At 38.7% G+C, this 24,800-nt stretch overlaps 1 protein-coding gene across 1 annotated transcript in view; it reads right to left on the bottom strand.

The window, feature by feature from the left end:
* ngfra (nerve growth factor receptor a (TNFR superfamily, member 16)) overlaps positions 1 to 24,800 on the bottom strand; it is a 51,862-nt gene that overhangs the window by 13,173 nt on the left and 13,889 nt on the right. The window contains exons 3-5 of the mRNA XM_053515146.1: positions 22,253 to 22,621; positions 10,208 to 10,421; positions 8,909 to 9,117 (exon numbers count right to left, since the gene is read on the bottom strand). Coding sequence (XP_053371121.1) covers positions 8,909 to 9,117; positions 10,208 to 10,421; positions 22,253 to 22,621 — 792 coding nt within the window. The remainder of the gene's footprint in view (positions 1 to 8,908; positions 9,118 to 10,207; positions 10,422 to 22,252; positions 22,622 to 24,800) is intronic.

Raw genomic sequence — 24,800 nt, 5'->3', positions numbered from 1 at the left:
AGCATCGAAGATCAGTGGTTCTAATCTCCAACCCATGACTTGATATTGCAGCCCCAAATTCCTTCATTCAGTTGCTATATTTGTTTCAAAATGGAAGAGAATGCTCTAGTCCCTTTGAACCATTTACATTACAAGTCATTACATTCCTTACTACAAGACACTGCCATGATCATAGCACAATTTTTCACCTACAGCAATAAGCACTGTATTAACTGCAGGGAAATTATGTGTGAATGCTATTCTGTTTTTGCTCTTTATTTTTCATTTCTTTGCTTTCTGTCCAGTTTGCTAAATTTGATTAACACAAGATAAGGCCTAAGTTTCAACCAAAACAGAAAAGCTGAACGGTTAAATAATCCGGTTAAGACATCTGAATTCTGTTTGGAAGGTCGTAGGTTTAAATCCCAGCACCACCAGGCTGTCACTATTAACACCCATGAGCAAGGACTTCAACCTTAAACTGCTCAGATGTATAAACAGATAAAAGAAAGACACTCTGGATAAGGCTGTCTACCAAATGTAGGCAAGCTCTAATTACAAGCTTAAATTATGTACTGTATGTGATTAATGACATAATAAAATAAAAAATAATTATAAAATAAAAAAATATATATGTTTTTGAGAACAAATACAAAATCAAATAATGTTAAATACAAAATTGTGTTTATGAGACAATTTAATTGAATTGAAGTAACTTCAATAAGAATTTGTTGCCCAAACACCAACTGTAGCACCCTGGCTTGGAGGATGCACTTCTCACAAACAATCTCGCATGCTGATTGACTGAGTTATTAAGTCCCTCATTAGAATGTGCATCAACAGGTGACTAACTAGCCAAATTTCAATCTTGCTTCCCTTAACTAGCAAGCAGTAAGCAGTGCCAGAGGCTTTTTGTGATTATTCCTATGTGGTATACCTATGACAGTACAATTGTTGTTCCAAATATATGAAACACCACATTTTCCTTTCATTTTATGCATTAGAGTTATACTCAGACAGATGTGATTATTGTAATATGTTGTGCGAATTGGATGGCGACTCCTCGACAAGACATTAAAAAAAGTCTTAATATTAGCAGGTTTGATTAACAAAAGTATCCCCTATAAACTGTTCACAACCAGCAGGGGGAAACAAACTAACAGTCAATAAAACAAAAATAATACATTTTAAAAATATGCAACTATAATAAGTTTTTCTTTTTTTTTTTAAACCAAGGTCATAAATGGCCATACATTAGAAAAATAGACCAGTTCCCTGCTGCACAGTATGATGCATTCTTGTAATCATTAACAAAGCTTAAGTGACCATTAGTGTGTGTTTTAATAGGTACGCTAAAATAATAACCTGCAACAACAATATAAAATTAGCCAGGCAACATTTGCAACAATGATGTTAGGAGACTAGAGCCAATGCAAGCATCTTTTTTTTTTTTTATTAGATGCAGCTATACGTTGGTGCTTCAGCTTCCTAAACCCTGTGGTTTCTATTAAAACGTGTCTAGATTCCCTTGCCACCCCAGAGTAATTCTGAAATGAAGTAGAGATAAAAAGATCAAGACCTTAGGGTTAGAGAAGGAAATGCTAATTTTACAGATTTATTGAGTTGTCTTTAATGAGTTGCCGATACACAACACACGAGCACAGAAAGTATGTGAATAGGCTAGCTTTAAGGCTTCTAGATATAACAGGACAAGTTTTTTTTTTTGGTAATTCTAATTAGCAGCCATTAAACACTGGTATTGCTGCAATTTTTAAGCAGCCCCCAGGAGAGCGAGTGAGGCCTGCAATCCATCACCGCACACCTGCTAATGAGCCAATAAGGCAAACAAACCGCTGGGTAAAAATACGGACTAAGACAGCTGAGGAAATGTCAGGGCAGTTTGGGTATAGTTAGTGACTTATATATAAGTAATGATCAGCTCGGAACACGTTTAAGCCGGAGAAATAAGAAAAATCGCAGTGGAAACCAAAAATGATGACTTTTCAGAAGCAATAAAACCTACCATAAATACAAACATTAATCTCACTTTTCATATCGACTCCAAAGCTGGTGTAATGAAATTCGCAATGATGGTTTTATTGCTGGAGCGGTTACTTTACATAGCACGGTGCTACTTTAGGCTAGTTTAATATTTGATTGGAGTGGAGGCGGTGCTGTGGGTATCATGCTCAGACTTTACAAACATAAACAGGTTTTTCCTTTTAAACCATTTATTGTCTGAATATTGAGTTCAGCTTCTCTATTCTCTTTTAATCATCACAGTTTTACCCCTTAAAAAAATTGGTATATATAAAATATAAAGACTTCTAAGTTAAGGCGTTATGGCTTTGTTAGAGTTTTTCCATGTGCTTATTCTCAATCTAGCTGGGGGATAACTCCGTTCACCTTGTGTAATTTCGCCTGACATGTAAGCTGTCAACTCGCTTTACTTTTTCTTACTTTGCTCATCATTTGCTAATCCCACCCGCCAACAAGCTTTCTCTGTCACACAACAGCTGCCTACCAGCTAAGTTGAAGTCCAGCATGTGCCTTTCTCCGGGGCACATCAATCTTATGCAACTGCTGCTCATATTACACAGCAGGGCAGCGAAACACTAAGACGAACGTGTTATCTGCCCTCTTCTACATACGTAAGTTAACAGAAGACAACTATAAGTAAGTGTTTCATTTGATGAAGTAGGAGTGTGTCACTGAGAGTATGCCAACCCACAATCCACCAAATTTTACTCACTTCAACGTTCGGCAGTAGACTGTGGAAGACTATGTGAATAGTCCCTTTGGTTGTTAAACCCAGCCAGAAAAGTAAGCAGTTATAAAATCGTGATCATACTCATCATCTTCTCTCTTGCAGCTATGCACTAGGGTAGACTAGTTTTTTTCTTTTTTCCTGATTGGAGTTTCTTGCCAGCAATAAATAACCCACCACAATCTTTATACATTTTGGTATGCTATTTATTTATTTATTAATTTTTTTGGCACATGGTAAAATACCGTCAAATGTTATTTGGAGCAAATCAAGCGTAAACAAACTGCGAATGTTGTAGAGCCTGATCTGCTCGCCCAGACAAGTCAGAACTCAGAACTTTGGCCGTCAATTCAACTTTATTGTCATCTTCTTTCATAGCATAACAAAAGCTGAGCTTTCCCTACTGATCCCTCACATGCAACCAAACATCAGAAACACAACAGTGCGGCGTTAAAGACAGGATGTTGTAGCACTAGAGGTAATCCAAGACAACTTCGCAGTCTAACAGCTACTCACTGCAATACTGAATATAAGGGTGTACACAAGCTTTAATTGTTGCATAATGATAAATATAAATATATCAAGCAGTACTGATTGACTTGTATCAATATTAGTCCATTACTGCCTCCCTACAATTAAACTGGCCCTCAAACATCTGTGGTTATCATTGGTATCATATGGTTATCCACATATGTGGATATGTGTGCGTCATTGTATATTTGTATTTGTGTCTCTTAAATTAGTTTCTGGTGCAGAGATTCTGTGTGAAATCTTTTACTGTTAAGATGACAGCAACATAAAGGAAGGAATAGATAAGAAAAGAACACAGCAGGACACTGAAGTCAAGGAATAAAAACAACAGGTTGAGTTGATAGATGGGCATTGTCTAGACAGTTCTGTAGATTGTGTTATAAATGGCAGTTCGAGGTCCTGAACATTAAAAATGACCAAGGTTCTCTCTCTCTCTCTCTCTCTCTCTCTCTCTCTCTTGTGCATGGTGGGATTCCTCCTAGTACTCTGCTTTCCTTCCAGAGTCCAAAGACATTTGCTGTAGGCTGACTGGTGTTTCCAAATTGCCCCTAGTGTATGTTTCTGTGTGTGCTTGTGCTCGATGATGGATTGGCACCCCATCCAGGGTGTACCCTGACCTGTGCCCTAAATTACGTGGGATAGGCAACCAGCCCAACACAACTATACACACTATAAGCAGTATAGACGATGGATGGATGGATGGATGGATGGCCAGAATACCGCCTGTTTTTTTTGTTTTTTGTTTTTTAAAAAACAGTTAAACTGGTTCTGTGGTCATTTTATACTAAGTTGTTTTCTGATCTGTTTTGTTTGATCTGTTTTCCCACTTATTTGGTTGATCATTTGATGTTGCTTTTAGCTCTAAATACATGGAATTGGTTAAAATTCAATTCTCTTCCTGTCTGTCCATCGCTCTCTTTCTCTCTCTTTCTCCTCCTCTCTCCCACCCCCTCTTTTTATATGGACTCCTACTCTTATGCTGATGGATCAGAATCCTTCAGCAGACTCCCATCATGCACTGCTTTGCCCTCTTGGGAATGTGAATGTGAAATCATGATCCCCCAAAACTTTCCATCTTTCCAATCACTTCGCATTCATATCACTTGGCAGACTGAAAGAAGATATTTACACCAGGTTCTTCTAAATGTTACACACTGGAAAGTTTCAGCACGATAAAACAGCCACCCACACTGACTTTATCAAAGCTTTGTCAGTCCACTCATCTCCTTCACACAACTGTCACAGTTCGCTAAAGTAGGCCATTGTGTAGATAAGGGCAAAGGAATAAGGCTGAAAGATGGAAAGCCTGCCAACCAGGCCTCTTGCACATGTCTATTGCTTATGTCTGGGCTGATGCATTGTACACACTCTAATGATTTTCTGCCTTTCAAACTCCCAGGAGCCAGGGAAAGCATTTACTTTAAGTAAATGCATATTAGTGCTTTTTATTTATTCATTAATCATCTGCTTTTATCCACAGTGCCCTATATAGGCTAGTGATTGGCACAAACAAACACACAACGACAGGAGAGTAAGAAGGTCTGATTCCAGTCTTTCTTTAAAGAAATGTCTCAGTATTTTTGCTAATTTATTTCTATTCACCACATGTTCATGTACAATGATTACAGATGTTTGTTCCTGCTGATTTCCCTTTTTTAATTTAGTAACAGGCAACTTTCATCCGTCATTCAGCCCTCACTTATCACATGACAGCTACCAACCAGAGGCATGTGAAGACAGCTGACCACATCTGTTCAAATGCAACCTCAGGGGAAAGGACTATCCACCCACTTACACCTACATCAGCTTACAGATGCCCATGATGTTCTAGTTTTACTGTGATGAGAAGAGGAAATATGCCCCGGAGAATATAGCAATGTTTCTCCCTTAGATATCTTGGACAGCTGTTGCATCATCAAATGCTTTTTTTTTCCCCCTCTATTGAGAATAATGAAGAAGAATTATGAGGTGGATGTTATGAAAGCAATAACACTAAAGCAATAAAGGTTAAGAAAGTTCATTTACAGGTAGCTCCTGTCTGTGTAATTCACACGTACAATACAGATGACGTGGGTGGAGATTATATTTGACAGACCCTGGAGTTCTTTCTTTGCCGGAGCATGTATTATTCTGTGTTATTGTCTATTATACTACAGTGTGGTTGAATTCTCCTGGTACGAAGGTATGATAATTTTTTTTTATTATAATTATTATTATAATAGCACAATTCTGACAGAAGTTCCACATTAAGTATAAATGTGATGAGTGTCTATTGATGTGATTGTTTGTACAGTAATACTTCATTATGTGATTATTAATGTCTCGTTTTTTTAGGTCTTTAGGACAGAAGTGTTTGCATCGTCCTTGTCTCCATCTTTGTCCCATTAAAGTTACTTGTCGCACAGAAATTCCATTACATTAAATATAATTTACTGTTTAAATAGTTTTGCACATATAACACTTTTTGACAGACCTTTTGAGTATGAGGGTTATTTTTAAAGAGGATTCGAGATTTGGGTTTAGTGATGACACAAATGCATGATTTTTGATGGAGACTACATTGAGTAGTTTCCTCTGTATAGTAGGAGTAAAAGTTACTCTACCAATTTGAACAAACCAATGTCTAATAATAAATTTTTTTTAAAATGTTTTGCACACTTTTGCATTACTTTTGGTACAGCCCAAATAGGTAAAACTGATCACTGCATAGTTTATTTGTGATTATTAATAATTTTAAGTCCCACATATTTTATTTAAACCCTGTAATTCCCTTTCCAATCATTTCTTATAGTGGGATTTAATCTGGCCCTAAACCTAAATATCATGCTACTCTATATACTGTATATTTTTATCTATCATTCTTAATTATTTGGCTGCTTATAGCACTGAGTGTGTGTCGTTTGTTTTCATGTAGTTAACACACTTGGGGTGGTGGTGGGGGGGGGGGGCAGATATAGAGACAGGGTTTACACATTATTGCACAGCCTGGAAGGGTGATGCTTGAAATGTTCCTCTCGATTCTGATAGATAGTATCAACATGGTCACTCTGTTTCACAACTCTCTGCCTGTTGCCATAGCCATGTGTGTGTGTGCGTGTGTGTGTGTGTGTGTGTTTACTGTGTGGGTGCACCTCAAGGCCACATCATGTCACTGTTGCATTTACTCGTTAAATATTATTACGCAGCAGCATTCTTCCGTTACTCATATGAGAAGTCAGGTGGCTCTCACCGAGACATATGGGTACATGTGTGTTTGTGTGAGTGTTTCAACATCTGTGGTCTCCTTGACCTCCGGTGGACTGACCATGTTCACACGCAGCCCCTCAAGGTCTTGTAATGAAGAGGGATAGAAGTGACTAGGTGATGAAGGACAGATAGATCAGAAGGGTTAAATGAGAGGTTAAGAGTAAGATAAGAGAAAGACTAAGAAGGCGCTGAAAGATGAAGAAGCTGAATGATGAAAAAGAAAAAGAGACGGGTGACAGAAAAGGGTCAGCTGCAAGTATTGATGTTTAATAAAGTTTTGAAGCTGTATGGCTCGGGTTCTGCTTCAATGTCCATGCAATATAAGTGTGGATCGGTTTTCTGAGGACGCCTTCCACTGAAGCAAAGACATGAAAAAGGCATCTTTGCCTGAGTTTAAATCATGATTTAATCCTTTTGTTTCTATTTTTACCCAGTTTTGTGGCTATGCTTACTTGCAGTAGTAGCTTATATTCTTTCATCACATAAGACATCCCTACCTGTGCTTTGGACTGCTAAGCCAATAAGAGAACACAGTTATGGGAGTAAAAACTACCTTAATTTTTTCTATATAATCGCTGGCTACATTACTGCACTCATCCCAGCATTTCACTAGTGCTTGGGTACCACCAAGGTAGAAAGATTTTCCCGTACACCAGAGACATGATGAAACTGCTTGCTTTACTTCTAAAATGCTTACAGGAATTCCTCTAATGGCTCAAACATTGGCTTGGAGCGAGGTCAGATGTGACCGTGTCTCTTAGCTGAGTTCCTGAAATGTGCAAGTGGTGCAGTGGGCAGTATGAGGTCATGCATTATCTTGGAACAATAGAATGGCCTTGGTGATAAAAGCAGGATGTTTCCCTGAAAGTGTTCCACTTAGAGAATAACTGCAATGGACTTTGAGCCACCTTGGATGGAATCATTATTCACGGATCTACTGTATAGCCCTATTTAAAATGTTTGCACCAATAAAATATTTTACTCCCAATCAGTTTAAAGAAATTTCATCACAAGTCCCAGTTTGACTTGAGTGCCTCTTGTATTTCTGGCACAGTAGCATTCTGCATTTTTGTTTTGTAAAGAATACATTTTCTTTCCCATGTTGCCATGCAGGTCATGTTACAATATAAACCTGATTTTTAATCTGTTGTCCTTGTTATGGCCTACTAAAGCCAATCAGAATACTTTAATCAAACAGGAGAAAATTTGACTAAATACTAAAGCTAATAATGCTTCCAATGAAACAGGTTTGTTCTTTAATGATCCAGTGTGCCTGGAGCTTAAATCTCTTTATAATTGCTTAATTTCATTGAGTTGAAATGATTATCAGTGTACAGTAGAAATGACTGTTTTGGTATTATAAAAAAAAAAAAACATTACAAATTAATATGAACAAAAGATTGAACAAAAAACGTGGACCATCACATCCTTATGCGGTTCTTGTCTAAAATTGTTGTAACAAAAAAACTGTTGAAAGCTTGCAATTAAATAGGATGTTTTTGTATACCGTGGCATAACGATTCCCATTTCCAGGAACTAAAATGTCCAGCCTAAATAAGACAGAACTTGAGTACAAAGCTTTGACCCAAACCCTTGTAAACACTGGCTGTGCTGCAGGGCTCCACTTTCAACATCAGCACCTGATATTACTAATGCTCATGTGGCCAAATGAGCACACACTCAAAATCCAGTGGAATCTGGGAGTTTTAGAAGAGTGGAGGTACTGTACATATGAATTTAATGGTCAAGTGTCAACATACATGTTTTAAAAGATGAAGGCAATTAGTGTTTTTAGGTTGATTGCCATCCTGCCACGCTGGGTCTAATAAAGAACGTCAATAAAGGTCTCCGTCCCTTGTGGTGCTGATGCCCGTAAGTTGATGACATCGGACGGCTTATTCGAACATTTACTGGAAGTTTGCAAGCAGCCACTTATCTCACCCACTTTAACATTTCTTCTATATCAGTGCTTTTTGTCTCTAACAAATTTCCTCCTCGAAACGTCACCATATTGTTTAAGGTCAAGACAGAGCCAGCCTCTGCATACTGTATGGCCTTGGTATTAACTTAAAACCCACAGCGGATATATATCTTCCGGTGCAATGCTAAGAATAATGTTTAAGTATTTGAGATTATGAAAAATTCATGGATTGATAACCATATACTTCCGTATAACCATACTCTAGTATCATCGCTTCCATATATAATAGTATCGTCTTACATTGTCAGGAGAATGACAATAAATGACATACAGTAACACTGCAGTGAGCGTTAAATGAGTTGGTTATAAACAGTACTGTATTCGAATTTTAAAAGCTGTTTTTTCACTATTGCTCTGTTTTATAGTCAGACTCTTACAAACACATCATTCCTAGTGAATCTTACCGATCTGTTCAGGCACGTGGAGCTGAGTTTGGGTTTGTGTGTGAGCCTCGGCCTGTGTTTGAAGCTGCTGTTGCTCCTGAAGGCTCTGGCTGTCCACAGAGATGCCACTGTCGCTGTGGAGCTTCTCTCCTTCCGGAGATGGAGATGTCTGATTGGCTGTAGCTGCTCGGTTGTTGGCTGCCTGTTTATTCTGCTTGCAGCTGTTCCATCTGAGATACACACAAACACACAGTCACAAATAAGGAAACTTAAAATGAGTGGACTTAGTAGTATGTACTGTAGCATCAGGCTTAGCTTCTCATTTAGTTTTATTATTCGTGTTTATTTTTGTATTTGGCTATATTGAGTTATTCATAATTTCATTTGTTTACTTGTTTAAAGGAAATATGGAAATGATATTGTTTTCTTTATACAGTACAGTGGAAAAGTCTTAAGCCATCCCTCATTTATTTATATTTTGCTTCTAAAGAGCCAGACTTGCTTGTATTTTTAATGTAATATTGAGGAATAGTTCTCCAGGCTTCCTGAAGGACGGCAAATTTTTGACTTTCATTTTCAGTCCAGGTCCTGTGCATGATCAGCTTTAGAGGAAGGTTTTTTTTGGTTTGTTAAGCCACACAGTGACCAATGAATCATTCAAGCATAAAAAACAACTAATTTAAACCATGACCCAGTGTGAGAAACAGGTGCAGATGATATATAAATGAAGGTTTAAAATAAAATGTTTAGATTCTGAGAATATATAGTGGGGTTTTTTTTAGCTTTTTTTATTATTATGGAGGTGACCTTAAGTGGATAAACTATTATGCAAAAATCAATTTTTACTTTTCATGTGCATTACACTTGGATTGTGGATTTAAAAATTAAAATAAAAAAAATTAGAAGTGGAAAATGTGTCAGGTTTGGACTATCATGATATCTGAGTCAATCCTCTACAAACTGCATGAAGACCATGAAACATTTTAAAAAGGTATTAATACAAAAACTCAATATGAATGATTAAATCGGCAGTTATTGCTGATATTTTTCCTCTCTTTTTTTTTCTTCTAGTTTTTGATGTAATATTTTATTTAATTTTTTAAATTACTTCTACATATGTCGCAAGAAATTAGTTTCTTCTTATATTGTGATATTAGTTTTTGTTTGTTTGTTTGTTGTTTTTATTTAAAAAATCCACTACAATAAAATAGAGCAGAATTACATAATATATAATATAACAAAAGATATGCTTTGTCCTTGGACCACAAATAGCATTTAAATAAACATATATACACGGTTATAATTTTTTCCATCTCTCACCTCTTGAAGACGATGTACGCGAGCAGGCCGATGAGCACGGCTGCCAGTGTGGAGCAGTAGATAGGGATGAGGTTCTCGTTGATCCCACTGCCAATGAAGCGAGGTGAGCTTGGCTTGGTCGTGGTGCTCTCCTCATCGGGGCCAGGGCTTCCCACACCGTCCGTGAACAAATCAGGAGGAGGGCTGGAAAATGAAATGGTAGGTGCCAGCGGATCTGTGGCAGAAGAAGAGAGAAGAAATAGTCCGATTGGAATACAGACTCAGATACGGATCAGTGTCCAGCTGCAGGTTAGAACTTTAATTGTGTGAGTAAGTTGTCTAGAATTCATGATTGCACCATAGTTCCAAGTTAAAACCTTTCTTTTCACCATCATATCCTGAGTTTCTTATCTTTATTGATTTGATGCATAATTAATACATAGGCAGGCATCACACATCCTGTACTCTCTTATATCTTATCTTATCCTATCTTATACATATACACTCTCCGGTGCTTGTATGTTTCCCATACAAAATTACATTCTGGAACATCTTCTTGCTTCTTCTCAAAAGACCACTAAGACTCACGTTAGTGAGATTCTAGAACATGGTGTAATCACCTACAGTCAGAAATGATTTTACACAGCACAGCGATTCGGAAAGTTTCACGGTGTACAGTACATTAAATTACAGATGGAAAAGTCTTCCACAGGCAGTAGCTGAAATCTATTTTAGGTCTCTCTCTCTGTCTCTCTCTCGCTCTCTCACTCACATACACACACACACACACACACGTCTCCTTATCGCAAGAAAACCGCTTGACATGCCAGCCATCTTAAGTCAAAGTGTATCGACCGCACGCCACCAAGAGCCACTGTTTTGTCAGCAACACTATGTCTCTCCTTATCACTCTTTCTCACTCTGCTTCTTCCTGTTACCTGCCATCAGTCTCCCTTTTTTTCCCCACCCTTTCTTGCACCATCCGTTTTTTGTTCCCCTCCTTTTCTTTAGCCCCTTCACTTACCTCATAAAATATTTAATTTCGTTTCATCTGGACCCTGCATACTGTCCAAACTCAGCTTGTAATACGAGGGTAAGAGTGATTTTTTTTTTCTTTAAGCAGAGCAGTGATAGAATTTGAACTCAACCCAATTACTGTGCTATATTACATTTTACTCCACTGTAATTGCATTTGAATAGCATTTCTAAGCAGTATAAATGTTCAGGGAGGTACCTTATTATAGAGCAAAGGACTTCAAAGGGTTCTTCAACTGAGCTGTTTTTATATGAACCCTTTTATAGTAACTAAAAAAAATAAACTGATTCTTAAATGGCCTTTTGAACAGCAGATTCTGATTATACAGATTAGTGTTTGGGTCGGATTTCATAATTCTACAGTGGTGTTTAACAGTTAGTACCCGCGGTTTTAATTGTGTGTTTTTGTTTAAAAACATAATTTAAAAAATCCTTTGATCATTGTGGGGGTTACTATTTAGCAAACATAACCTCGGACAAATACCATACAGTATTTTTATTTTTTGGAAATGAAACCAAAAGAAAAAACAGTCAAACAGGTAACACTAATCACCTGCTTACTGCTACCACAGGACTTAAGAGCGTAAATTGCAGCCAGGTGCTGCTAATCATCAGCAGTTGATTTGCAGACCTCTAAAAGCAGAAGTTTTGTCAGTTTGCCGATCTGGAGCATTCAAGTGTGTGTTAATGCCAAGAGGAAAAGAAATAAGCAATGGTTTTATTGCTACACATCAATTTGGTAAAGAATCAAAGAAAAAAAACATCCACAAATAATTTTGAATTTAATATTCTTTAGTGCGAAAGACTATTTACAAGGGGAAGGCATTCAAGACAGTTTCCAATCTTTCCAGGAGCAGATGTCCCAACACAATCACCCCAGGGTCAGAACCGATAGGCTTCACTGAGCATGTTAAAAGTCCATAACAGCACAATTAGAAGAAGACTGAACAAGGTTTACTCTGGAAGGGTTGTCTGGGAAAGGGTTGTTTGGAAGGGTTAGGGTTAGGGTTAGGAAGAAAGCCTGAAGGCATGACTGAGGTTCACAAAACTGCATGTGAACAAAGCACAAGACTTCCTATGGACAAATGAGACTAAAATGAAGTTGTTTGAGCAACCAAACAGCTTTTTATCAGAATCATCTCATCCCCACTGTCAAGCACGGTGGTAAAAGAGTAATGATTCAGGCTTGTTTTGCAGCCACAGGACCTGGGCACTTCGTAGTCACTGCGTCAAACATGAACTCCTCCGTATTCTCCAGAGTATTCAGGAGACAAATGTGAGGCAGCAAAAAAATTAGACAAAACTAAGTCATGAAACAGAACAATGATCCGAAGCGCATCAGTAAATCTACATCAGAATGGCTGATGAAAATAAAAGAATAAAGGTTCTGGAATAGCCTGGTCAAGGTCCAGACCTCATCCCAAATGAAATGCTGTAGTGGGACTTTAATACAGCTGTGCGTGAGGAAATGCCCAAAAACCTCAATGAACTGAAGCAATGTTGTAAAGAACAATGGGCCAAAATTCCACAATGCGAGAGTCTGATAAAGTCATACAGGAAACGACTGTTTACTAAGTTACTGTTGCAAAAGGTGGCTTTGCAAACTACAGTATTGAATCATGGGGGTACTTAGTTTTTCCCATGTTATTTTTTTCTGTTAAATAAATAGTGGCGCACTGAAAAAGTTATATGTTGTTCCGAATGAGACCTTGTACAATCAGATGATTTTTTTATTGTATTTTTACAAAAAAAATTTACATGGGATTAAAAGAGGGTGTACTAACTTTTGAATATAACTAGCTAAATTCAGCATATTTTAATTTTAACCAATTTTTCTCTCGACTTAAGTGTACTCACATCCATTGCCTGAGCTTATGTGTCATACTGTACCCTTACCCCTTTCCACTGCATTTGTCCTACCTTTCGTGCTTTAGGACTCTGAGCGTTTTCGGAACTTTGAAAAAAAAAGTTACAAGACCAGGCAGTCTCTCCTTCCACGAAGAGCGCCTGATTTAAAGCTTGCAGCCGCACTGGTTGAAGATGTAAGGGGCCATTGATGGAACATGAGAGCATACCGAACAACACGATTTGCTCCCTGATATGTTTAGTGCATTGATTCATGTTGCATAGTTACAGGGAGCCTGCAGCTTATTCCAGGAAGGTCACGGCACATGGCTGGATGGGGTGTCAACGCACTGCAACCCATTGCAACAGAAAGGTGCTCACACACACACTCACACAATGGGACACAAACACTTCAATTAGCCTACACTGCATGTGCTTGGACTGTGGGACGACACTGGAGTAACTGGAGGAAATCCACCAAGCACGGAGAAAAATGCACAAACACACACACACACACACACACACACACACACACAAACACACAAGCTGCTAAATTATTTTGCTAAATTCTTTCTGAAATTCTACTGAAGTACAAGTAAAGTTGCCATTATACTGTAAAAATCAACTCAAGTAAAAGTAAAAAGTAGTTTAAATTTACTCAGAGTAAAAGTTACTGAGTTACTTTTTTACCAGCGGGGATGGGATGGGGGATTCTAGTGTAGTTCAAAAAAGATAAACGGATATAACTCTCAAACTAGTTGTTTTGAATTGAAGGAACACCTTTGCATAATAAAGCTGTTGCCTTCAAAATGGTCGCTTAAATATGGCCAGGTGTTTGCTCCATAAGAATTTGGTGCCATTTTGCTCTTAGCTGAGTTTAAATCACTGGCATCTGTTTTGTCCGTCTCCATCGTTCTGGTGAATTTAACGCGTTTGTTCTCCCCGCCCAGAAATCAATCAGTGCAGTGGTTTCTAGGTGCAATTTTTTCCTTCTTCGTTGCATTATTTTTTTAATTCTTTTTCATTTTCATTTATTTATTTTTTACTCAATAGCGAATGTGAATTCAAATGTAGCGAAGTACAATACTTTAGCATCGTAAACAATACATACTTAAGTTAACGTAAAATTACACATTTGACGTAACAACTACTTTACAAAGTAGAAGTACACAAAAAAGCTACTCAATTACAGTAACGCGAGTCAATGTAATTCGTTACTTTCCACCCCTGATCATACATTGATATCCTACACATTAGTGCACTTCAAACTATGTGGCAACTGGTCATATAGTTATGTGAGCTAGTTTACTAGACGTTTACAAGCCAGCTATGACTATACAGTATATGTGGGATTGACATGCATGCTTTTATAGTTAACACGTTCAGATATTTTGCAGGAGAGATATTTCTGACTTTCCTTTAAAAAGCGTTACAAAAAGCCATTATAAAGTCCCACAATCATTTTTACCTTCTCCATTATTGAACTTTCATGGGTAATTTAAAGTTGGGTATACGCAAAAATGAAACAGCTCCTCTGTTTTTTAAAGGCCAGGCCAGAGCAGTTCTGCCGAAAAGCTGTCAAATTCTTTTTTCTTTTTTTCTTTTTCATTTTTCCTTTTCCTTTCATCCTCAGCTTAACATTTTCAGGGTTCATTGGCAACTTTTTAAGCACTTGTTAACCGTGCATCCCTTTTAATGAGCAGGCTTTATATTCAGATCTTTATAGCTCTCCTTACCAGGAGGGGTCTGGGGCCACAACCCTTATAATGCTCTCTTTATCTGCCAGAAAGGATGTGGCCTGTATCTCTGCACGTCTCTCTCTCTCTTTCTCTCTCACACACTCACACACAGACACACAGACTCAGTGCCCCTCTTACTCTCTCACCCTGTGTAAGCGTGTATGTGTGTGTGTGTGAATGTGATAAGAGTGTAATGAAGGGAATAGAGTGAGAGCAGAAAGGGAGAGGGAGTGGGTGAAGGAGTAAATGAACAGAGGCGCTGCTGTTAAGTGTTCTGATTAGCTGCAGTAATTACGCTGCAGCAGGCATTTTACACACACACACACACACACACAAACTTATGTAGACGTTCTCACAAAGTCTCAGTCATTCATGCATGAACCTTTAGCCCCGCTGTCTGCTTAGGCTAGAAGATAGTGAAGTGAGGAGAGAAAAGGCGAGCCGCACCATGGATGGGAAGAATGAAGAATGAAGCAGACGCTGGGAACGACAGGAGCAGGAGGAATATGGAGTGTCCGATAAAACGGAGTGGACAAATATAGAACGAAAAAACACAACACTACATTGCAGTACAGTGATGGATGAAAATTTCACACAAACACATGCTAATAATAGCGCTTCTTTTCTGTGTCTCTTCTAAAAGCTCCACTGAAAGTTTAGACGTAAGGTGTGTGTGCGTATGCGTGCACGTGTGTATGCGGCAGTAATGGCTGCTGATAGAGGTCACAGATTGAAACCTGATGCTAAGAGAGAAACTCCAGCAGCGCTATCGACCATGCGGAGTGAACAACTCAGCACATCTCTCTCTCCCTCTCTCTCTCTCGATTTCTCTTCACCTATCTATCTTTCTTTTGGTTTCGTCTCATTCATCTGCTCTAACAATGTTTTGTTTTTGCTTTAATTTTACCCCCTCTTCTCCAAAATGATAAATCTAATGCTAAATTTAGATCATTTAGTTGCATGTCTAAGGCATCATTGTGGCTTAGTGGTTAGCACTGTCGCCTTGTAAGTCTAGGGTTCGGGGGTTCGATTCCCGCCTCGGGTCTGTGTGTGTGTGTAGTTGGTGGGTTTTCTCCAACAATCTTTCAAAAAAAGACATGGTTTATTGGCATTCCCAAATTGCCCTGTAGTGTGTTTATGGTGGGTGTGTGCCATGCAATGGATTGGCATTCTGTTCAGGGTGTACCCCGCCTCAGACCATAAGTCTCCTACTGTAGGATAGACTTCAGGATAAAGTGGTATTGACAACACTGAGTTACATGTCTACAGTCATGCTTACTTAATTAACATAGTCGAATTGATCCTACTGGGAATTTCAGACTCCTACTGGGACTGTTAAATAAATGAAAGGGAATTTCAGGGTGAAAACTACAGTACTACTACTTTTGCATATTGTGGTCAGCTGTAGGGGTTAAAAGGTTTAAATAAACAGAAGAAGTAGAGCTTTGTGTGTGTGTGTGAAAAAGTCAAGTGTAGGTTCCGAGAAGTGAAAAAAGTTTTTCACTGAAATTAAAAAAGAATGAAGGTCGTGATAGATGAGAGACCGGAGTCTGGACAATGGGACTAAAGACGAAGAGTTAATGATCCCACATACACACGCCAACGCATTTATTCACTTTAAGGTCCATTACATGTTCATGTGTGTATATGTGCATGTGTGCATTAATCCATTGTCACTAACGTGCCGCTAAATCAAAGGCATGCAGATCAGAAACCCAGGCGGCACAAAAGACTGCCAGAAGAGAGGTATTTTAAGAAGAAAAAGAAGAGAACCGAGTGAAGTTAAAATGAAAGCAACTTTAAATGTCACTTCTGAGGTCATCACTTATGTTTCACTCTATGTGTCTATCATTCAGGGTGGTCTTCTGTGCTTTCCAAAAGCATCAGGGACTCTCCACATGTGTGTGCGTGTGTGCACGCGCGTGTGTGTGTGTGTGTGTGTGTGTGTGTACACACGAATTGTAGATTAGTCAGAGAGGACTGTACTGTAGAAAGCACACAAACAGTGGTTTGAGTTGATCCGTGCTGGTCTTGTGATCTCTCCTGACTCATGGCACTGTCCTAGTTGTTTTTTTCCTGATTCACTATAGTAAGAGTATAAATTATAGGAGATTTCAATTCATATAGATTCTAATCAACTGAGATTCTCTGATATTATGGCATAAAAAAAATAAAATAAAAGAATAAAATGATTCTATTTCATTTTGTTCTTTACTATCACCATGAACAATGACCGGCTAAAGTGGCCTATGACTTTATAGTCATGGTCATTGTTGTAAGGGCAAGATACATGGCTGAGAAGCCTCACCTCCTGGAACCTTTGGGTGCACACACACACACACACTTACTCACACACCCACTCATTCAGTGAAGATGATTACAGTAGCGTAAAGAATTCTTCTCTTCACTTCTCAATTTCTCAACGTCTCCTCTTGCAATAATTGCCTCTTCTCTCTCAGAACAGAGACATAAGGCCTGTTGTGATCAAAGGCAACCTTTCGCAAATGAACAGCTGCCAATGATGTGTGTGTGTGTGTGTGTGTGTGTGTAGTAAATTGACTTGCACTTATAGAGTCTCCCTGATTTATGCCCTCCATCTGTACACAGATAACACTTAACATCCCCACTACAAGCAGGTGGCCGAATGCTCGCGCACACGCTAGCCACGTGGCACGGCTAGCAAATGCAAATCGAATTCAAGCGCTTGCTGGAATGTACCGGAATAGTAGTACTAAATCCAGGAAGTCTTTTCATCCATCACTGAAGCTCACAGCCAACTCGCTATTGAAACCAAATGCTGCCTCTGCTGTCAAACGTGCTGAAATATCTGACTGCAGAATCACAACACCACTAGGTAAGCATTCTTCAACATGGGAATGAATATATACGCTGAGGGTTATATTTAGAAAAAAGATGAAAATCAGCAAGATTTTCTACAATCGTTGGCCAGTTCCCAGGGATAGAACATCTTGCTCACTATCCCTCCGCACACAGGGCAACTTTAAATCAACAGCTGATTGGATCCCAGTTCAAGTGTCTTCATAAAAACCAAAGCGAAATGTCAGTCACTCACCCTCACTCATCGCCTGGAACGCTCTCAGGAGACTTGGGTATAAGGCAGGGTACAGCCTAGACAGGGTGCCAATCCATCACAGGGTAAACACACTCACTTACACACCATGGGAACGTCAATTAGCCCATTCTGCATGTGTTTGGACTGTGGGAGGAAACATAAGCACCCGGAGGTGCCCACAGACCTCAAGGCGGGAATCGAACCAAGATCCTAGAGGTGCAAACCAGTAAGCCACTGTGCTGCCAGCTCTGTGTCTCTTACCATAAAAATCTAAGGAATAGGAAGCTCTATGTCTCTTCTTAGAAAACTCAAAGCAAAAGGCAGCTCTATGTCTCTTTCCGTAAAACTCAAAGGAAAAGGCAGCTCTATGTCTTTTCATAAAACCAAAAGCGAAAGGAACGCAACGGGAAGCTGAATGTTTCTCTCTAAATGTAAAATGGCAGCTTTACTGTACGTCTTCCAACAAGACAATGGTGAACTAAACGCTGCCCAATGTCTTGTTCTATTAAAACCCAAAGCAAAGAACAGCACTGTGTCCGCACACATTTTATAAATTCCAAAACCAAGGTCAGTTCTATGTCTCTTAAGTAAAACTTAGTCCCCTTTTAAAAGAAATAAGTTAATTAATTATTTAATTAATAAACGCGTTTCTATGCTCCTCGTCATAATGTAAAAAACATAAGCGCTAGATACCCCTGAAAAAAAAGTACAAAAATAAATAAATAAACAGATTGCTATATGATATTATGAAACCCAAAGCAAAAAAACAACAGCTCTTTGTTCATTGTATGAAGCCTAACCAAAAATGATCTCTTTATCCCTCATTATAGAGCCCAAAGCAAAAATCGCAGCTCTTCTTTCCTAATTATGGAGCCCAACACCAAAAAATAAGGTTGCTTTTTGTCCTCTTCATACAGCCTAAGGAGACAAATCAGCAGCTTTCTGTCCCTTTCCATAAAAGCCAAAGCCAAGACACCAGCTTTTGTTTTTCTCACTACACTATATAGACCAAAACACAGACGGTGGCATCTGTACTGACAGAGAGAGTCCTAGGATATAGTTACATTTCTCCAGTTTTGCACCAACGAATAATAAAATAAAAGGCATTAGATCAGTAGATTACAAATGCCACACCTATACCACTCACATTTGTTTAGTTTTATTCCTAAAAATAAAACAGCAGCTAGTGATGGGGGGGGGGGGGGGAATGCCTCCAAAATTGCTAACAAAATTAGTAATATTAAATAACGTATTATTATTTCTGCACCTGCACAAGAATAAAGCCCCAGTGAGAATAAACAGCAGCTCCGATTTAGTCTTCCTCAAGCTTGGAGCACAGTCAGCTGCGCCGACAGCTGAAGCAGCAGCTGACACACACTGGATCATCGTGAAGACTTTCCATTGACATAATTATTAATGCGGAAAAATGTCGCCACAAATCAAAACTGACGATTCGAACCGCCTTGTAGGGTATTGTTCATCATCTGGCCCTCAACAAGATTATAACGTCAATCCCCCACCAGCCCACTCGATACCCCACCCCACCCCACCCCACCTCACATACACCCAAATTATAACATCGTATTGTTTTACTAACTTTATACACATTCATGCATCGCTATTTTTAATCTCTATTTAACCTTAACAGCCACATAAGCACCAAAAATATGTCATGTGTCCACGGGGCAATTAAATACAGGCGCAGTTTCTCTGGCTGGATGGGATAGTGTAATGTTATTGAATTATCCCGTTGCTATTTAGGAGGTGTTTTATAAAAGAGTAGTAACAGCGCTTGGTCTTGACCTCCTTATACCGTTTTGCTTAAATGACTGCATTAACTGCATATCTGAACTTTGACCCTGCACCTGTCATGCTGGAACACACACGAGGAAGTGATCTGATATAACCCCCGAACCCATCAAATGAACAAAGAGTGTCAGGAAAATTTATAGTGGTGGGTTGTTGTTTTTTCGCTTTTTTTTTAGACTGAGAGGAGGATGAGGTGATGTGGAGCAGGAAAACCTAATTGGAGTGTCCAAAGAATGCATTAGCTTAATTACATTTAGAATTAATTATGCTATTTCAATGTGCATCAGTAAACATATTGGTACTGGAACAAACCTGGGACACAGAGTGTTCTCCCATGGTCGTTGCAATCATATCTTAATAAAGTATTTGTTAGTTAGTTTATTCTGGACCATTTATAAAAGGTAGATTTTGAATCACACACGAGTTGTAAGAGTAGTGTTGAATTCATTACAAGAATTCATTTCTATGGATAATTGCTTTATTTATAGTCATGCCTTCTTTCACCTGGATATTTCAATAATCAAATGTCACAATACGGTAGCAAGCTCATCTGCTGAGATTAATGAATTGATGGATGAAGAAACAAATGACTGATAAAAGGACTATGAGGAGCAGTCAAATGAAAAGCTTATCAGAGACATGAATTAGTTTTTTTTTTTTTTCCTTGAGAAATCCACTCACTTATTAGGTGCTGGAACAATTGCATTGCACCAAATGGAGATTAGGTACAATTATATCTATTTGCAACAATCTATTTTTTGTTCATTATTTAAATTTTATATTGAACAATTAGTTATTGCAATGACTGCATTCACTTCTCCTAATCTTCTCCTAATCCTAATCTTTTGTTTTTTTCTCCTAATCTTTTTTTTTTTTTTTTTTTTTTTAACTACGAGAACATTTTCCCAAGTGAGCGTTTGGACTGTTCTTTACACCGGTATTTAACAATTAATTGTTTTAAAGATATTGTATTGGTGTTAATAATTTTCTATTACAGCAGCTCTGACACTAGTGCTGGATGCAAGACTAATAATCTCAGGTTTATATTAGGAGACTCCTTTTAATTAATTATTGTTTCTATAATAACAGCTAATTCATAGGAATGTATACACTAATCAACCATAATAATAATAATACCTCATAACATTAACAATGATGATCTATTACTGTAAATACCAATAAACTGGTGACAGGACCATGGCTACCCAAGGCTTATCTATGGCTTATAGAAAGGCACCAGAACACACAGAGCCCACCAGGCAAGAACTCAGGGCCAACAACCTGCCCTCCAAGCTCTCCAGATCCCAATCTAATGAAGCATTCATGGGATGCACCAAGTCCAATCCAGCAAGACCCCACTCTGCAACCCACATCACTCATCCACTGCCAGCATCCTGGTGGACAGCAGGACACCAGAAGAGTCCTGCACCAGAGGGCCTAGAGCTACCCAGGTGAAATAAGAACCCTACAGTAGGTGGCACCTACGTACACAATATGTTGTAATGTCATGGCTGATTGGTGTGCATGAACTAAGATTACTAATAAATGGATTAAAAATATGTAAAGAAGGGTACAATTGTTGTTAATTGTTGAGTGAAGCATAAAGACTATTTTAAATCTCAAATTATAGACGGCTTGTCTAGTGTCTAATGCACTTCGTAAAGAGGTTCCTTTTCTGCTCTTTTACTTCTTGCATTTAGTTACAAACTTTTGAGTAAAAATCTCTTACAGTATAGTTAAAATAATCACAATCTGCTTTTTGGTAGACTAAAATTGATAGTATGAAAATTTAACATGCTATCCGTGAAAATAAAAACATTGCTTTGTATTTTGCAGCAAAATCAAATCTTGCTAGGCTTGCCGGACCACTTTGGTGTACATCTTTGTATTTTCTCAGCACTAACATCTGACTCATCAGGTAATTATCAATCCATGTGTGTGGTCTCCAAAACTGGAGCAAAAAACGTCAACTCTAAAGTAGACATGGTTACTTGAGATGTCCTTTGATATCAGATTGAACCTTTTTAACGCTATAACAGATTTGGAGTCAAGTCTCCATTATTTAAGAGCCGATAAACAAAATCGAATTTTAAACTAATGAATTCAAAAATGACTCATATTCATAAGTTGCTCATAAGTTCCTGGTTAAACAGTTATATAGGAAAATTTGTCACAATTGTTGATGAGTCTGGTTCCTTTGAAAGTTTCTTCCTTTTGTTTCTCCCTCAGGGAGTTTTTCTTTGCTGCTTTCACCTTTAGCTTGCTTATTGGGGCCAAATTTATCAATATAAATATAATACCCAGAATGTATATGTTTCTGTAAAGCTGCTTGTGAAAATGTCTATTTCCGCTATACAAATGAAACTACATTAAATTAAATATTTGTATGCATTTCCATGATGCTTTTGAAACTGAAAGACTCTTAAAAAACACTAAGCTTATCTTCGAGTCTGATTGTTCTAGTCCAAACAGAGCACACTGAGTAAACACATCAGGGTCCGATTTAAATACACTTCATTGTAAGAGTGCCCTTATAGCCTGGAAAATACAGTACATGTCTCTCACCATAACACAGGGCATCTGCTGTGGGCGAGCACTCCCTCAGTGTTTCTAATTCTTCTGAGCCGTCGTTGCAGATGGTGCAGGGCATGCAGGGATCCAGCGTACTCTCTTGGTCTGAGTAGGTATCATCCTCACATGGCTCACACTTCGTGTCATGGTTAGGCTCACAGCGCGTGTAGACCCCCTGACCACGTGGACAGACTGTGCACGGCTCGCAGCTGCCTGTCAGGTCATTCATGTAGTAGCCGTAATCACACACGCACACTGCGTCATTTGAGTCGGTGCATGGGGTTTCCATGCGCATGAGCCCAGTGCACTCTGTACAGGGATGACAGATGTCTGTGTGACTGTACTGGTCCGAGTAGGTCTCACCTGCACGGGGGCAAAAAACACAGTTATAGAGATTTTGATGTATGCATTCATAAAATAATAGTAATAATAGACTGTAGAGTTTATCATGTATTCCAGTATCCCAGTGTTTTTCTCGCAGGTTCACTCACACATCCCAATCACCCCTACATGTGAATAAGTGTATTAATAAGTGTATCTGTGTGCATAGTGCATATTGACATGCATATAAAGCATGTACTGAAGATATAACCGAATAACCAAAAGTATTAAGAGTAACGATGAAAACCATTTCACAGTAGAAATATTAGTACTTCTAGAAGCTAAAGCATTTTTAAAGACTAATATAGAGGATGTAGGAAATGCAGGACACTGCACTTCTAGAGCTTAAAGTTTAAACTACCTGGAAACTTACACCGATCAGCCATAATCTTAAAACGATTAACTTTTAACCACCTAGGTTTTGGGTTCCCTTTGTTGCCATTGGGACATGTCTCCGCAGGGCCTCTGGGGTTTTGTATTTGGTGGCTGGCACTAGGAAGTTGACAGTGGATCCTTTGGGTGCTGTGGGGTGCGGTGGGGGCCTGTGAGGATCAACTTGTTTGACTGGTGCATCCCATTGGTGCTCGATCGAATTGGGATCCGAGCAGTTTGGACCTTGGGTTCTTTGCCTGCTGGGCACCGGGAGCGGTAGGCTGTGGTGCATCGTGAGTTTTGGTGCCTTTTTTTATGGCCAGCATTAACTTTTTTGCCAGTTTGTGCTACATTGGCTTTTCTTTGGGTTTGAGCCTCGAATGGCCATGATACTATCACCAGTCTGCTGGTGTACAGCTGATGATCAGTGTTGTTTACTCCACCTGTCAGTGTTCGTTATGTTATGGCTGATTGGTGTATGATTCTTAAAATGACCTTAGTCAGATAGGGCATGACTTACAAATGAATTTAAGAGAACTTGAGAGAGAGAGCGAGAGAGAGAGAGAGAGAGAGAGAGAGAGAGAGAGAGAGATGAATGACTGAAAGACAGAAATATCATACTGTAGGTGATAAACAACAAAACTGAGTCAATGTATAACAATTAATAGCTACTAAGCTTTTAAAGACTTCCTGAGGAGAGATCAGGAAGGAAGGAAGGATGGATGGATGATTATAGTTAGAAAAGTACACGATGAAACTGGAGAGGAAAGACAAGTGAATGAACTTAGTGCGATGGTGAAACAGAGGAGGAAAATGGCAGAAAAGATGGAAGAGGAGTAATGTGGATAATAGTGCTTACTGGGCGTCGCTGGAAAGGTCGCCCACATTGATCTGATTTTCTGTGTGTGTTTGTTCGGACAGTGCTTTTGTTTATCTCATTAAAGGATCGATCGTTGTGTATAGACACAAGGACTCAGAGTGAAGTACAGTTGCACTGCATTATCTAAAAGCTCAGAGTGAAAGACAGTTGCATTGCATTAAGGAAACTGCGATCATGAATACACTTAGACACTCAGACACTCAACAAGTTTCACACACTTCAGTTACGAATACGTAAGAAATAAAGCACTTCAGTTAGTGCTGTTACAAAAAAATATATATTAACCACCTGGGACTAATAAAAAGATAATAATCTATCCTGGGGTCTATCCTAGGAGACTTAGGGCACAAAGCGGGGAGTACACCCTAAATGGGGTGGCAATCCATCACAGGGCACACTTACACGTTCATTCACACACTGTGGGAAAATTTGGTACTGCCAATTAGCCTAATCTGCATGTCTTTGGACTGTCAGAGGAAACCCACCAAGCAAGGGAGAACATGTAAACCCCATGCACACTGAAGTGGGAATCAAACCCAGACGCTGTAGGTGCAAGTTGACAGTGCTAACCACTAAGCCACCTGTTTTATATATCTTATTTTTTGTATTAATCAAAATATGTCACTTCATTAAGTTTATTCAGTTATAGTTTGTTTGCATAGTTGCATGATTTGAAATGTCAGCAAGATGAGACAAATTAGTTCCTGTTATCGCCTTACAAACTCCTATAAACTGTACAGTCATTTTTACACTAGCCTCTCTCATTCACTTCTCTCATAAATTAATCTGACTAAAAATCTTGACAGGTTACACAGGAAAGTACAGTCACCTGGGTAGAAAAATTTACTCTTAAAAAGGACTTGACACATTTTTAAAAAACAATTAAAACGTAGTTTAATTATTTTTTAG

This window comes from Clarias gariepinus, chromosome 16, assembly GCF_024256425.1.
Source record: "Clarias gariepinus isolate MV-2021 ecotype Netherlands chromosome 16, CGAR_prim_01v2, whole genome shotgun sequence".
Lineage (NCBI taxonomy): Eukaryota > Metazoa > Chordata > Actinopteri > Siluriformes > Clariidae > Clarias > Clarias gariepinus.
Note: the sequence above shows the minus strand (reverse complement) of the source record. Positions and strands in the feature narration are given on the sequence as shown.